This window comes from Mustela nivalis (genome assembly GCF_964662115.1).
Source record: "Mustela nivalis genome assembly, chromosome: 15".
In the NCBI taxonomy this organism is placed as follows: Eukaryota; Metazoa; Chordata; class Mammalia; order Carnivora; family Mustelidae; genus Mustela; species Mustela nivalis.
The window spans coordinates 55,427,066-55,443,798 of NC_139034.1; the positions used below are offsets into that span (position 1 = coordinate 55,427,066).

The following is a 16,733-nucleotide window of genomic DNA, read 5'->3' on the forward strand; positions in this document are numbered from 1 at the left end:
ATTAAAGTTATATGGGTGTTTGGGTATGGGAGATAGGGCGAGTCCTACTCAATATCACAAAGGTTGGCGCTAGCAAGACTATCATTATCTTCTGCTATTGTGCATTTTCGCCACTTCTGTACCAACATTACTTCTTGCATGCTTTTCTCTTGTTGCTGCTCTAAATCCTTCAAGATTCTACATAGACATAACATTCTCCTGATCAACTCAGTAGTGATTTCCCTAACCTTGAACACGTGCTGCTTTTATTAGTAGCTTTCCTGGATACTACTGACTGGAGCTTTTATCCTTAATCTCGAACATTTCTTTATTTCTTACAAGTAAGATTCCTGTCCTCAGGAACCGGGCTTTTTATTCATCAAGAGCAAATTCATAGTAGGATTTAATGAGCTTGGCTTAATATGTTTGATTTGAGCAGTAATTTCCTAATCTGTCCTAGATGAGGGGTCCTCCAGATTGTCTAATAACTACTGAGGCATTCATTAGTATCTCTTTAATTATACTTAAGCTTTCCATAGAGAATGTTTGAATACATTTAATATTTTTAACCCGCAGAAAATTGAAATTGAATTGGAGAAGAAAACTGGGCCATTAAAAAAAAAAAATGTCTCGAAAAATTGCCAGGGCATCAAAAAAAGTGAACATCTCTAGCTCTCTGGAATCTGAAGATATTAGTTTAGAAACAACAGTTCCTACGGATGATATTTCATCATCAGAAGAGCGAGATGGTAAAATCAAAATCACCCAGCAACTAATCGAACGCAAGGAATTACTTCATAATATTCAGTTACTGAAAATAGAGCTGTCCCAGAAAAATATGATGATAGACAACTTGAAAGTGGATTATCTTACGAAGGTAAGATTAAGTGTAATTTTTGTTACCTTTATGCGTTATTGTCTTCAAACTGAAGATAAATAAAATTTTATGTATGTAATCTGAACTCGAAATGATACATTTATCATTTCAAAAAGAAAATTGTATTTTCTTGGATAGTTAAAAAAAAACTTTTTAGAAGGAGAGGGAGAGTGAATTATACTTCTGGGTATTAAATAAAATATTTTGAAAGAGGATGATTTGAAGTTGGGACAGGGATGAATTGCTTCTGTAGGCCCAATTTTTAAAATATAGCATGGGTGAGGTATATCTTTTTAGGTGTCTTTTTCTAGCCAAGATGTTTTCTGCTTCATTGGGAATTACTCTTGTTATGACTAGTTTGATAGGGAGAATCAAGATCATAATTATATTATTGAGTTAGTGTAGGCCTCTGCCCTGGAGATTCAGTGTCTTTGGTATCTCTGCCAAATAGGAAGGAATGTCCTGGTCCTTGGTTTTTTTGTTTTGTTTTGTTTTGTCTGTTTTTGCCTTGTGTGGTTATACTTAAGAGTATTTTATATAAGATCTGGTAGAGTCACTAACTCTGAGAAATTTATAGTGATTTCAGAAAGACAGGAGACAAGGGGTGCTTGGGTGGCCGAGTCAGTTGAGTGGTTAAGTGTCTGCCTTAGGCTCAGGTCATGATCCCAGAATCCTTCCCTGCTCGGTGGGGAGCCTGCCTCTTCTCTGTCTGCCTGCCGCTCCTCCTGCTTGGGCACAACTCTCTCTGTCTGTGAAATAAACAAATAAAATCTTAAAAAAAAGAGAGAGAGAGAGAACAGGAGACACTTCTTAACTCTTACTACTTCTGTCTCTGAGAAATTTTTTTCTTTCCAATAGTAGATTCTCCACTTTTGCTCTTGATCCCACCTCTTCCAACCCCTGCCTTTTGTTGTTTCAGTTATACTTTCTCTCTTAAGTCAGTCTCCTATTTTAGCTTTTGCCAGTCATAGAAATATACTTTACTATTTTGCCACTAGAAGAAAATCATTGACCGTGTCTCTCTAGGAAAATGAAGTGTCCTAAGTCCTAAGTGTTCAAGGTCTTAATGAAGTAAAGAAATAATTTGGATAAAGTTATTAAAAATATTAATGGCTAACATTTATTGAATGCTTACAGCTAGACACTGTTCCATGAGCTTTTCATGTATTCTTACATTAAACTTCACAACAACTCTGTGAAGTATAAGTGCTTTTAGTGGGATTTTCTCTACCCTTTAACATTGAATGAATCAATAGAAGTAAGAGTAGTTCCTGACATTTAGTAAGCACACAATATGAATTATCGCTGCTGTTGTCTACTAAAATATTATCCTTATTTTTCATTCCTTTTATTCTCTGTGCCTTATATACGTGTTCATAGGACTACCTGACTTTGTTGTGGTATTTGTCTCTCTCAGCAGACTGTGAGGTTCATGAGGGTTTCTTTGTGGTTATACTTCTTGTATCTCCAGCACTCAGGACAGTTCCTGGCACATTGTAAGTGCTCAAATACCTTAAATAAGGGACTGAACCATATTTTGCTCTTGATGAAACAAAATCACAAGTGGTTAATAGCATACCAAGGCCATTTAGATGGGAGTGATGGAGCCAGGTAGGATTCAGACTGAGAGATCTAAAGCCCATACTCTACGCAAGTGAAATTGAAACGTTTGTGTAAGTTGCCCTAAGAATAGGAAGTGTTTTTTCTTACTGTGCCATATTCTCAAACTCTATATATCATAACGTGGATGGTTTTTAAAAAATTTTTATTTAAATTCAATTTAATTAACAAATATTATTAGTTTCAGAGGTAGAATTTAGTGATTCATCAGTTGCATACAACAGCCAGTGCTCATTACTTCAGTGCCCTCCTTAATGTCCATCACCCACTTACTGCATCCCCTACCTACCTTGCCTTTAGCAATGCTTAGTTTCCTATAGTTAGAGTCTCTTATGGTTTGCCTCCCTCTCTGTTTTTGTCTTATTTTATTTTTCTCTCCCTTCCCTTATGATCCTCTGTTTTGTTTCTTAAATTCCACATATAAGTGAAATCATTTGATAATTTTCTTCTCTGATGGACTTGTTTCACTTAGTATAATAATTACCCTGTAGTTCTATCCACATCATTGCAAATGACAAGATTTCATTTTTTAATGGCCCAGTAATATTCCATCGTATATATGTGCTACATCTGACATTATTAAAAATAAATTTCCCTCACTAGACTATAGATAATAAAAGTCACAGGAAGAGTAGATTTCTGCTGACTATAAATCTATTCTTGCAATTAACATTTAAATGGCTTGATTTAAGTTAATGAGCTTCCTATCATTGGAAGCATTAAAGTCGTCCTGATTGATCAAGTGTCATGATTTAGGTATTTTTGCTGTGGAAAGTGGCTGAACCAGCTGTGCAGTGTTCTGGACATGAAGTTCGGCTGCTAGGACCAGAGGCTTAGAAGGTGGTGGCTACTTGTATAACACAGGAGAAGGATTTTGTTTCTCTGGTTTAATGGAAATCTGAAAGTAGGTAATTTAGATTTGAGGTGGTTACTCCTTGATATTGTTAGAAACCCAGGCCCCTTTTATCCTTCTGCACACAGCTGTTTTAAGCATGTGCTTTTCACCTCAAAGTCACAGATGGCTGATCTCCCTCCAGTATTGTATCAATATTACAGGCAAAGATAAGGAGAACAGTAATGGGAAAATGGAGCACATGCCAAAGTACTCATTCTCTTTTTTTTTTTTTAAAGACTTTATTTATTTATTTATTTTAAGATATTACTTGTTTATTTATTTTAAGGAGAGAGTAAGCCTGCGCTACAAGGTGGAGGGCCAGAGGGGGAAGGAGCGCAAGACAAGAGAGAATCTGAAGCAGACTACCAGCTAAACACACAGCTCCATGCGGGGCTAGATCTCCCTATCACAAGATCCAGACCTGGGCCAAAACCAGGAGTCAGGCTTTTAACCAGAGGAGCCACCCAGAAGCCCCATGACTCATTCCCTTTTAAAAAGCTTTCCCAGGGGACGCCTGGGTGGCTCAGTTGGTTGGGCGGCTGCCTTCGGCTCGGGTCATGATCCCGGCGTCCTGGGATCGAGTCCCACATCAGGCTCCTTGCTCGGCGGGGAGCCTGCTTCTCCCTCTGCCTCTGCCTGCCATTCTGTCTGCCTGTGCTCGCTCGCTCTCTCTCTCTCTCTGACAAATGAATAAATAAAATCTTTAAAAAAAAAAAAAAGTTTTCCCAGAAGTTCAAGCCAGTGACCTCAATAAACTACAACTATATAGCATGAGCACTCTAGCTGCAAGGAGTGGGAAGGGAAGCTGAGAAATGTATATATTTAACTGGATACATTATTGTCACTTCAGAGTTACATTAGAAAGAAGAGAAGAGTTGGGTGTTGGCAGACAAGTAGCAGGTTTTTTTCCTATTCATCACAGTCTTTTTAAGTTAGGAAGTCTGTGAACCTATGAAATCTAAGGTCTTTTCCACAACAGCATGGTGGCAATACAATTTTCACATTTGTTAAAGTTTATTAGTAATGTTAGAGTTTTTTACTGTGAATGTCTTGATCCATGTTGATTTGATTTTGCCATATTTAAAAATAAGAACACATTTCTCCAAGGGAACTCAAAAGCGTTGAGTCCCACTTCCCTCTTGCTCGCTGAGAGAATTTAACAGGTTAACAGCTTAGGCCAAGCATCCTGATTGTAGAGAATTGTTAGCTTTCCATTTTTACCTCTGCCCATCGATGCCTAAATCTCCTTCCTTGCTTTACTTCTTCATTCCTTTCCTCTTCAGTCTTCATGCCTGTTAATTTTTAAGTGCCAGAAAGTCTTTTTATCTTTCACTTGAGATCTATTGGTTCCTTATTACTTGGGAAGTAAATGGGGGGGTGCATCTTCCCAGCTTGATTATCTCTGAGTTAAGGAGCCTAAGTTAGAAGCCAGTTAAAATTGTGAAAGCTGTAACCCTGGAAAGAGTAGAAGTTTCTGTCCTTTTGGTAAGAGCATTCTTGAGATGCAAAATAATAATTATGAGGAATGTGGTTGTCTTTTGTTGATTTAAGACATTTATTGAAGCATGTTGCTGGGAGTATAACTGGATATGGCAGGGTCCCTTTTTTATGTAGATGAACTTCAACTGAGATTTATGATCCCAAAACAAATGGGAGATCTTCAAGGTCATGTGACACAGCATCACTTAGCAATGGGAGTTTTCTACTTTAGATAAGGAGTCAGCAAATTTTTTCTCTAAAGACCCAGACAGTAAAGATTTTATGCTTTGCAGGAAATACGTGGCCTATCACATATTCTTTGTTTTTTTAACCCTTTACAAACACAAAATCTATTCGCTTATGGCCTGTAGAGGAACAGGATGTAGGCTTGATTTGGCCCATTGCCATTGTTTATTATCCCTTGCTTTAGACTGTGTAATCAGAGAAGCCACTGGCAGATTTTAGGCAATTAGAGTTACATGTTCTAGTATTTGTATTCAAAATGGCACTGAAGTAATAGACCAAGGACAGATAAGGTAGAAGTAGAAGACAGTTAATTAGGTTATTGTCTTATGTAAGACCTAAGTTTTTGGCTTCACCTACTGGAGCCATTTATTGAGAAATGGAAGCCTGGGAGAAGACTGATCTGGGAGGTAAGATGTAAGTTATGCTTTGAACATGTCAAATTCTAGATTCCTATTAGACTCCTAAATGGAATTGTCAGAGTTTAGGGGTGAGTCTATGACTCTGTATGTGTGTTTGAATGTGTCTGTGTGGTGTGGTGCATATAGATGGCACTAAAAGCTATAAGATTAGATGACATTATCTAGTGAGAGCAGAAGGCCCCAAACCACATGAAGTGGAGTCCAACATTAATAAATAGAATAGAGGAAGAGCCTGAGAAGCCTACAAGTGGCCAGTGGGTTAGGAGGAAAACCGAAGAAAAATAACATGGAATCCAAAATAGGTTAGAGTCGTCTACTGTGTCAAATCATGCTGTCAAGTTAGATAAATATGCTGAAATTACAAGTGGACTGAGTATTAAAAGAGGTGATGCAGAATACTTTTACTAGAATATTACGGGAAAAAATATTGAAGTTTTGCTCTGATGGTGAGCAGAGAAATGGTACATTAGCAAAGGGAGTGGTTCGTGATCAAGGGAGTATTGTTTGTTAGTCTTTTCAGTGGTTGATAGAAGTAGTTTACTTAATGATAGGAATGATCCAGTAGAGACGGGGAATTTATTGATGTAAGAGGAATCCACTTGAATGTATTAAAGATTGGCTGTTAAATTAATCAATTTTTAAAAGATGAGTAAGAATTACCTGGGTTGAAAGGAAAAGAAAAGAATTTTTTAATTAGACTAAGAACAAAACCCAAGTCCATGGGGGCTTAAGAGAGACCACATCATATTTGAAGAATAGCAAACACTTATTTTTCCTGGAACAGAGTATCCTTTTAAGCTAGCTACCAGAGAAGGAAGGAGCTGGCAAGGGCCAGATCAAGAAGTACTGGTACATTATGCTATGAAGTTCAAATTTATTTTGAAAACAGTGAAGATCCTCTGAAGGATTTAAAACTGGGGAAATAAATTTTTGATAACATTTTTTTAAAAGGAAATTAAGGAAGATAAATTTGGAGGTTGACAAAACTGCACACAAGGAAACAACTCTGGTGAGAGATGGTAGGGGTCTAACTGAAGACTTATCAGTGGATCACAAAGGGGATAGAGCCATTTTGACAGCTATTTATGAAGTGGACTTGACAACAACAACCACAACAAAATGGTGTCTGATCAGAATAAGCTCTGAGGGAGAAGTGGACATCAACCATGACTTAGGTATTTTTTGCGTCAGAGACTAGGGAGGTGCAAGGAGCATACGATTAGGTGAGGCTGAGGGCTAGTGTTTCTTGGACATTTGTGACATCACTCATGGAGTAGTCATTTGCAGATGTATGGATCAAGAGGACAAACGCAGGGTCTAACAAGGAAGTAATTACCTGGGTAAGGCACCAAAATAAAATCCCAGTTGTTAGTGGGTTTCTCAGTGAGTGGGTTATAGGGAAAAGCAGTCTTAATGACAGCCTGGCAAAAAACCCTTGTATGTGGCAGCAGTTTAAACCATTTGTATGAACAGACTGTAATTTGTTAATACAACCATTGCAGAGGAACCATATCCATTTTAACCCATTGCTTTTAAGCGCTTTCTTTTTTTTATTTAACGTTTAGTATTTTTCAGACATCTTGTAGTGATAAATTTGAAAGTTGACCATATAATTGACCTCATTCCCTTTCTTAAGATTGAAGAATTAGAAGAGAAACTTAATGATGCACTTCACCAGAAGCAGCTACTAACATTGAGATTAGACAATCAATTGACTTTTCAACAAAAGGATGCCAGGTAAGAAAGTTTTATAAAAACAGCAATACCTATTTAGCCATTAAAAGTAATTTTGTTACCTATTTATGCATACAATTGTAAGCTAAAATAGAGCAATTTTAAGTTAGCGATGGTAATAATTTTTATATCCAAACCAACAAAGAAGGTTATTTGATACAATATACAAAATATAAAAATTTGGGGCACCTGGTGGCTCAGTGGGTTAAAGCCTCTGCCTTTGGCTCAGTTCATGATCCCAGGGTCCTGGGATCAAGCCCCATGTCGGGCTCTCTGCTCAGCAGGGAGCCTGCTTTCCACTCTCTCTGCCTGCCTCTCTGCCTATTTGTGATCTCTCTCTCTCTCTCAAATAAATAAATAAAATCTTTAAAATAAATAAATTCATATATTATATAAAATATATATATAAAGTCAAAATTCAACATTCATTCAGGAAACATTGCTGATGTAAGTGATCCATAAATGACAATGGAAATTCTCTAAATTCACCACCACTTAACCTTTTGTCTGAATTTACCTTTCTTCATTTCCTTTGTAAAGCACACTAAATCTCATGGCCCGTTTTAACTCTGCATGTTTAAATTATCTTCTATTTTGCTTGCATTCTTTCTCCCAGCTCAGTTGATTATTTACAGAGACTTCATTTTGTTTACTGTCAAATGTGCCTATGATAGTCATCCTTACTGAACTATGTAAACAAAGAAATATGAGTGAAAAAAAAGATGTGCTCCTTCTATGAAATCTATAAGGAATTCTTTGAAACAATGTAATAAAAGTGAGTGACTAAAAAAAAAAAAACCATCAAATTAAGTTAAAGCAAGACAGATTTGAAAGTTGGGAACAAAAAAACAAACAAATCCATAGAAAAGCATCCTCTCAGATTTCTTCCCAAGTGTCTTTTTTAAGTAAATAAATTGAATTTGGCAGCCAGGAACAATGATTTACACAAAAAGAAAGCATACCTTTGTATTTAAAAAATCTGAACCCTGTGTAGAAAATCTGACAAGTGATTGCTTCTTTCTGTGTGCTACTTAGAAGTAAATGTGTGAAGTGCTTATCTTTTCTCTTTGTAAGATTTTACTATTTAACTGATACTTAAAAAAATTATCTAACCATTGACCAGGAACTATAACATTAGACCGTCAGTTTTGAAACTTTAGTATGTATCAGAACCACGTGGAGGTCTTGTTAAAAAGGATTGTTGGGTCCCACCCTCTGATATTCTGATTTGGGGTGATCCCAAAAAATCTGTGTTTCTACCAGTTCTCAGGTGATGCTGATGCCAGTGGTCTGGGGACAATACTTTGGGAACCAGTGCATTCAGTGGTATTGCTTCTACTGTAATTCTTAAGGCAGTTTTCAGATTAAATGATGCTGAGAAGGCAGTTGAGATGATATTGCAATAATACCCTTGATATCGATGTTAGTAAAAAGTGGTTGTTGGATTTTTAATATAATTTGAAGGTTGCGCTGATGTCTTATATGTGGGGTTCAAGAGGAAAAAAGGGGTGCCTGGGTGGCTCAGTGGGTTAAAGCCTCTGCCTTTGGCTCAGGTCATGATCTCAGGGTCCTGGGATCGAGCCCTGCATCAGGCTCTCTGCTCAGCGGGGAGCCTGCTTCCCCCTCTCTCTCTGCCTGCCTCTCTGTTTATTTGTGATGTCTCTCTCTGTCAAATAAATAAATAAAATCTTTAAAAAAGAGAGAGAGAGAAAGGAATCAAGGATTGTGGCAACATTTTTGGTCCAAATAAATGGAAGGGTGGAATTGCTGTCAACTAAGATAAGGAAACCACAGGGGGAAAGGTTTGTGAGTGAAGAGCAAGAGTTCAGTTTCAGACACGTTCAGTTCAAGTTGTCATATTAGATATCTGCATGTAGGTGTTGGAAGAGTTTGGTCTAGAGATACAAGTCTGGGGGGCATTATATACAGGCATTATATAGGCATTATATACAGAGAATATATATTTAAGTCATATGACTGGATGACTTGGCCACGGTAGTAAATACAGAGAGAAAAGAGAGCCAAGTACTAATATTAAGACAAATCAGAAAAGGAGACTGAGAAAACACCACTGGAAAAATGGGAGAAGAATGACAAGAGTATAATGACTTGGAAGTCCGGTGAAGAAAGTGTGTAAAGGGAGAGATCAGTTGTGTTAAATAATCATAAGGTCAAGGATGAAAAGAACTGAGAATTGATCATTAGCAATCTGGATGTCATTGGCCATCTTGAGATTTCAGTAGAAAGATAAAAACCTAATTGGCATGGGTTTAAGAGGAAGGGCATCAGATAGTGAGTCTAGACAACTTTTGAGAAGTTTTGCTGTGTGGAGGAGCAGGGAGGGGGCAGTGAAATAGGGTCAATTTTTTTTTTTAAGGTAGAAAAAGTAACATGTTCATATGTTGATGGATGTGATACAGTAGGAAGGGAAGAGAATCAGTTGTCCCTTCCTGCTCAAAATCTTCAAATAGGCAACTAATGATAGCAATGTCTGCTACATGTGTTCGTTAAGAATGATTATGTACAGATTACTCCTTTCATCACCTCATTGGTTGAATGAATACTTTTTACAGTGGTTCAGTGTTGCCGTCTTCAAGCAGTATACCTTAAAGTATCTGGATAGAAAGAAATGAAATTTATTTCGATGAGTAGGGACCAAGATAAATGTATAAAATTTAAATCTTAAGAGGGGAAATGTATGATTTTATAATTTGAATTTTGGAAAAATTACTCTTTAAGAATATCAATTTTCTATTTAACAATTTATGTGGTTGCACATTTAGTAATGAGTATAGAATCATTTTGTGTTTAACTGCTTACATAAATAAGCATTTACCTGGAGCCAAAAACACTAGAGAGTTGCTTATTTCATGTTTTTATGTTAATATAAAAGGTAATTTTGAGAAAATAAATCTCAAAGATGTTTTTAAGTTTGCCATAAATTCTTTCCTAATGTAGAAAATATCAAGAACTAATGAAACAAGAAATGGAAACTATTTTATTGAGACAGAAGCAACTAGAAGAGACAAATACTCAGCTAAGAGAGAAGGCGGGAGATATTCGCCGAAACTTGCGTGACCTTGAATTGACAGAAGAGCAATATGTGAAACTAAAAGATTTTCCTGAAGACCAGCTTTCTATTCCCGAATATGTATCTGTAAGTGTGTTGCATCATTTAAAAAACTGTGTGTATTTTCAAATTAGATTTGTTAATTATGTAATAGCCATAATCTTCAAAGTACCCAGTTAATAAATTATTTTGTTATTTTCTGGCCCTGATCTGGAAATGGTGAATGGTATTCAGATCACCAAATTTTAAAGGGTCTCGACCTTTGATCTCCAAAGTCAAGCAATGAATAAGGCTATGAAGTTAATGGCTACATAGTCCATAGAAACAAATCATTTTATCATAAACTGATAGTTTACATTGTTTTCAAAATTAAATTGTAGAGATAACAGATAAGTGGTTGCCGAGGGGTGGGGATAGTAGAGGAGAGAGGAGTTGGTGTGATGGAAAAGGAGTTAATGAAGGAGATCTTTGTGGTCTACTTCAGGATCTGTCACGTGTTGGTTCTACAGCTACACATAGGAGTTACTCTATGGCCTTAGTCTCAAATTTTTTGATGTCAGCATCCCTTTACATTCACAAAATTACTGAGGACCCCAAGGAGCTTCTAAACAGAAGAAAAGTATATTTGGGCTATATCTGTTAGTATTTACCGTATTAGAAATTAACACTGAGGGGCGCCTGGGTGGCTCAGTGGGTTAAAGCCTCTGCCTTCAGCTCAGGTCATGATCCCAGGGTCCTGGGATCAAGCCCTGCATTGGGCTCTTTGCTCAGCAGGGAGCCTGCTTCTCCCTCTCTCTCTCTGCCTGCCTCTCTGTCTACTTGTGATCTCTGTCAAATAAATAAATTAAAAATCTTTAAAAAAAAATTAGCACTGAGACATTTTTAAAACACAAGAATATATAAGCACTCATTCCATTAGCCTTAAAGGCGATGATCTCATCACATATCAGATAGCCACTGGCAAATACCACTGAACAGCATAAGAGAAGGAGAGCAAGACAGACAAAAAAAAATTCTTAGTTATTAGGAAAATAGTTTTAATCTTATGAATTTCCTCAGAGGGTCTCACATGAAAACTGCTGATTTGTGATATATAGATGTCATTTCACCCTTAAAGGCTTGAACTTTTTCATATGTAAAAGGATTGATAATAATAATAGTAACTCAAATAGCTCAAAAAAATTTGTTTCTGTCTAAAGTGCATTGTTCAAGACAAATGAGATGTCTCACATGCTGTCGTTGTGACTTTATCCATAGTAGGTACCAAGTAGCCTACAAATTACAGTTACACAGTTCTCTGGTTTGTTAAGGTTCTTTGTTACCTTTTGTTTTTACAGACGGTATTATCCTAACTAGTCAGTCATATACAAATTCATTGTATTGAGGACTACCTCTTACCAGATGTGGTACTCTTGCTGCTCAGCAATGTATTAAGGAATTGCAGACTGCATACCTTTATAATAAATAGACATAATTACCCTCTCCTAATTTGTTCATGGCTTCTTAATTTTATAGGAATTTGTCAGATGGAACACTTTACTAGATTAGGACAGACAGATTCCTCTGAGAGAATTATGAGTGAGAAGGAGAGATCTGAACTGAATGGAAGTAGTGATATGAAAGATCCCTTCTGATTATCCCTTATACAGCAATGATAGCCACAGGGCTTCAGCAGGAGCCCAGGATGTAGGCTTATCATATGTTTCAGCAAAAGAGATAGAGCAGGGTACAAACCAGGCAAAAATTCTGGCCTTCGTGAGCTTACATTGGAGCAAGACAGTGGAGCAAGACAGACAATAAATTAAAAGTAAATGCAGAATGTCATAAATCCTATGGAGAAAATCCTGTGGGAGTGAAACTAGGAACTGCCCTCAGGTTGGGGGTGCTATTTCTAATCAGAGGAATTAGGCCTTTACTGATAGGGTGACATTTGATCAGAGACCTAAAGGGAGTGAAAACATGAGCCATTCATTTGTATGTGGGAAGAATTCTTCTGTCAGAGGAAATACAAGCAAAACTCAAGCACTTAATGTGTTCAGGAAGTAACAAGAAGCTAGGATGGAATGGGCAGTGGTGGAAGACGGGAAGTAAGTAGTAAATGGAGTATAGATGGGAAGAAAGAGACTGTGTCAAGGGTGAAGTATAGATAATCTGGGCTTTGAGCAAACTTAATGAACATTAAGCCTTAATAAAGTATTAGTAGTCAGGGTCAGTTAATCACAAACCAAACTTGATTATACAGGCATATAATATAAAACTTAATGCTTTCCTTTTGTTTCCTTAATATTTTTATTACTCATAATTGAAGGTACTGTAAATTAGTAAACTTTAATTGCAACTTGGGATTCTAAAACTGCTTATTAATTTGATTTTTGTTTTTAAAGATGAGGTTCTATGAACTAGTGAATCCATTAAGAAAGGAAATCTCTGAACTGCAAGTGAAAAAGCATGAACTATCAGAGGAATTAAGTGAAAACAAAGGCCACTTGAAACAACTAACAGAGGTTTGTATGATTTTGATCACTGGTGGGAAGAAGCTCCATGTTTTATTCTAGGGAGTTCCTCAAGATTTGTGAGCAGGAATATAAAAGTCAGTGATAACAAAATGGGACTGGGGGATGCTGACTACACTATTATTCCGGCAGTGTGAAGGTTAAATTGGAAATAGTCATCTTAAAGATTGACAGGGTAGGTCTGTGATATTGTCCTCTAACCCATGGTTGAGCATTTTGTTGTAACTCCTTCATTCTTGGTTCTTCATTACAGATTAGCCTTGTTTGTGATATGAACGGGGAGCTACTGTCCATTTGCCAATTTGCCTCTTCATTAAGTACATTAGTTTTCCTAATGTTTGTTTGAAGCATGAGTACTGATGTAAGTAAGCATCAGCCTCAGTGATGTGCATGGTGCCGTGCCCTGTGCTGGCAGCAGTGAGGGAGGGAGAGGGGGAGGGAGCGTCTGCCCTTCTAGAGTTCAGACTCCCATAGATTAGGCTCAGAACCTTAGATGATGTCTTGACACTCATTTTTCTGTGTGATATTGAACAAGTCATTTAATGTTTCCTGCTCTGTCAAATAGAGGAACTAATTCTGCTTGTCTATTCATTTTATTGAATTGCTCATGTTTCTGTTTCAAAGTAAAAATGTCATTTGTAGCAAAGTTGCATGTAAATACTGTTATGTCATATTGCAAGGGCAGCTTTTACCGAAGATCTAATTTCCAAAAATAAATAATTATAATTTAATTTACATTTCGATGCCCTAATTTGCTACTCTGTTAGTGCTGGACAAAATCTATTTAGGTCATTAATGTAGAGCCAATATTAAAAGCAAATGAAGGCTCATCTTCCTTCCTCTCCTCATAGGAGTGATGAAATCACCAGGAGTGATGCCAAAGAGGCAGATGTGCCGATATGAACCCTTCTACAAAGTTCTGTTGTGGGTTTTTATTTCTTCTGCTAACCTGCCACATTGTGCAGGTAAAGTGTTTTGCATATTTTAGAAAGATAACTTTTAATTTTTATAAAATTTGCAAAAAAATGTAAGGGACAAACTTAGAAGGCCTCAGTGTAACTAGTAGCTAATTTTATAGCCTTGGCCAAATCATTTACTCTCTGTTTCTGCAAAGTGCCCAGGATGGTGGTAGTCCTGGTGACATGTTCATTGGGTTTATTGAGGACAAGGCAATTAAATGAGTTTTCAGACTTGGTTCTGTAGCATCTCATGGTACCTTAGCTTCCCTCAAGGATTTCTTATTTTTTAGGAGGAGGGCTGGAAAAGTTTCCTAACCTTGTTTATATCAAACTACCTCTTTTTTAATGACTTTAATAATTGGGAATTCTAAGACTGGTTTCTCTTAAACAAAGGATTCCTGGGGCCAAAGAGAAAAAAACTTTTGTAATTCTAGAATTATCATTAGTATGTGATATAGTTTTACTGTGCAGTAGAGCAAATCTCTCAACTCTGAAGGGTCAGTAATGACATTGTATTCCAGATTTTTGTTTGTTTCAGCCTTGCTCATAACATTTTTAGTATTTTATTGATAAGAAAACATAGATAGGTAACACTGGTTTGACTCACTGGGTTCCTGAGTGTTTTTAGTGACTAATAACTTTTTTTTTTTTTTAACTAATTACTCTTGAACAAAGAAGCAGCTTTGTTTGTAAACCTGTACTAGGATTCTTCAGAGAAACAGAACCAATAGGATATCTGGAGAGAGAGAGAGATCTGTTTTAAGGAGTTGGCTCACAAGATTGTGGAGGCTTGATGAGTCCAAAATCTGATGGGATAGGCTAGAAGGCTGGAGATTCAGGGGAGAGTTGTAGTTGAAGTACAAAGACAGTCTGCTGACAGAATTCTTGCTCGGACGAGGTCAGTCTTTGGTTTAGTATGGCTTTCAGCTGATTAGATGTGACCCTCACAATATGGAGGGTAATTGACTTTACTCAAAGTCTATTGATTTAAATGTTATTTGTTTTTTTGTTTGTTTCGAGTTTTTATTTCTAGTTAACATAACAGTGCAATATTGGTTTCAGGAGTAGAATTTAATGATTCATTACCGTACGTGTAAGGCTTATACCCTGTGCTCATCACATATGCTCTCCTTAATGCCCCTTCCCCACCCATCACCCCTCCACTTTAGTTTCTGTCATTAATAATTTTCTGTCTCTTAAGGTTTGCCTCCCCCCTGACTTTTTTTAATTTAGTGTTAATCTCTGAATTAACTGGATGGCTCAGTTGGTTAAGAATCTGCCTTCTGCTCAGGTCATGAGATTGAGTCCCACAGTGGGATTGAGTCCCACAGTGGGCTCCCTGCCCAGTAGGGCGACTGCTTCTCCCTCTCCCCACTGCTTGTGTGCTCTCTCTCTCTCAAATAAATAAAATCTTCTTTAAAAGGTGTTAATCTCATCTAAAAAATACCTTTGCAGAAAGATCTAAATAGTTCTCAACCAAAATAAAAATAAAGTAAAATAGTATTTGACCAATATAGCTAGTTGACATATGAAGTTAACCAGCACAGGGGCACCTGGGTTTCTCAATTTTGGGTAAGCGTCTGACTCTTGATTTTGCCTCAGGTCATGATCTCAGGGTCATGAGATTGATCTCCGCCTTGGGCTCCGTGCTCTGCAGAGATTCTGCTTCTCTTCCTCTCCTCTCTACCTGCCCCTCCCCCAGCTCACCTGCATGTGCTCTCTCTCAAATAAATAAATCTTTTTTTTTTTTAAGATTGTATTTATTTATTTGACAGAGGGGGATCACAGGTAGGCAGAGCAGCAAGCAGAGAGAGAGGGGGAAGCAGGCTGCACGCCAAGCAGAGAGCCCGAGGCCGGCTCGATCCCAGGACCCGGAGATCATGACCAGAGCCAAAGGCAGAGGCTTAACTCACTGAGCTACCTGGGTACTCCTAAATAAATAAATATTTAAAAACAAAACAAAATTAACCATCACTGAACCCTTCCCATGTGCAAGTTTGTTTCTTAAAGGTTTATCACCTCTCAGCTGAAAATACAATTCTCTGTCTTAAACCTTTCCATAATTTATTAATAAACAGAGAATTGAACCACAATCAGGAAAAAAGAAATTAAGAAATTAAGCAGTGTGTTGTCTACGTAATAATAGGTCTTAGAAATTCAGAGAATATGATATAGACAGAATAGAATTACTTTTATATTAAAGTCTCCTGTAAAGTTTGATTCCTCTGGTCTGTCAAGGGCTAATTCAGGTCAGCTTGCCCAACACTGAGGAATATTTTTAAATTAAAAGACTTCCTTATAAGGATATAGTGAACAATAAGTATAATATTTAATAGTAAAAGAAATTTTGCTTAACTGTGTACTATGAGGATTTTTGTCGGGGGGATTTTTTTTTTAAATGGTTTGTTATTACTGCTCTGATATTTGGAAAATTCACCTGTCATCAAGTTTTATCTGTGCATTTGACAGTGGCATGATGATATTGGATGGAAAACTTATTCTTTACCCACTCAGCCCCTAGTCTTCCTTACTTTCTCTGCCCCAACTCCTCCATCTACAAAATAGGATGAGAATATATAACACCCTCCTAATAAAGTCATTATTAGAATGAAATTCATGGAGTAAATATTTGTTGTACATCTGTTATGTGGCAGGCATTGTTCTAGGTAACTTGGGATACTACAGCAAACAAAACAATGATCCCTGACCTCTTGGAGATTCTGTTTTTGAAAAGAGTACAGGGAGGGGCACCTGGGTAGCTCAGTTTTAAGTGTCCAATTCAGGATTTCAGCTTAGGCCATGATCTCAGGATCTCATGGGCTCCACACTCAGTGGGGAGTCTGCTTGAAAATTGTCTCTCCCTCTGCCTCTTCCCTACACTCGTGGACAAGCACTCTTTCTCTCTCTCTAGAATAAATAAATCTTTTAAAAAAAGAGTACAG

The 16,733-nt window shown here is 37.2% G+C and overlaps 1 protein-coding gene across 2 annotated transcripts in view; it reads left to right on the forward strand.

The window, feature by feature from the left end:
• The window catches only part of PIBF1 (progesterone immunomodulatory binding factor 1), a 197,436-nt gene that overhangs the window by 706 nt on the left and 179,997 nt on the right, over nt 1–16,733 (forward strand). For both annotated transcript variants that reach the window (XM_082701266.1, XM_082701267.1), the window contains exons 2-5: nt 556–856; nt 7,152–7,252; nt 10,208–10,406; nt 12,704–12,823. In XM_082701266.1, the coding sequence (XP_082557392.1) occupies nt 605–856; nt 7,152–7,252; nt 10,208–10,406; nt 12,704–12,823 (672 nt within the window). In that variant the 5' untranslated portion in view covers nt 556–604. The remainder of the gene's footprint in view (nt 1–555; nt 857–7,151; nt 7,253–10,207; nt 10,407–12,703; nt 12,824–16,733) is intronic.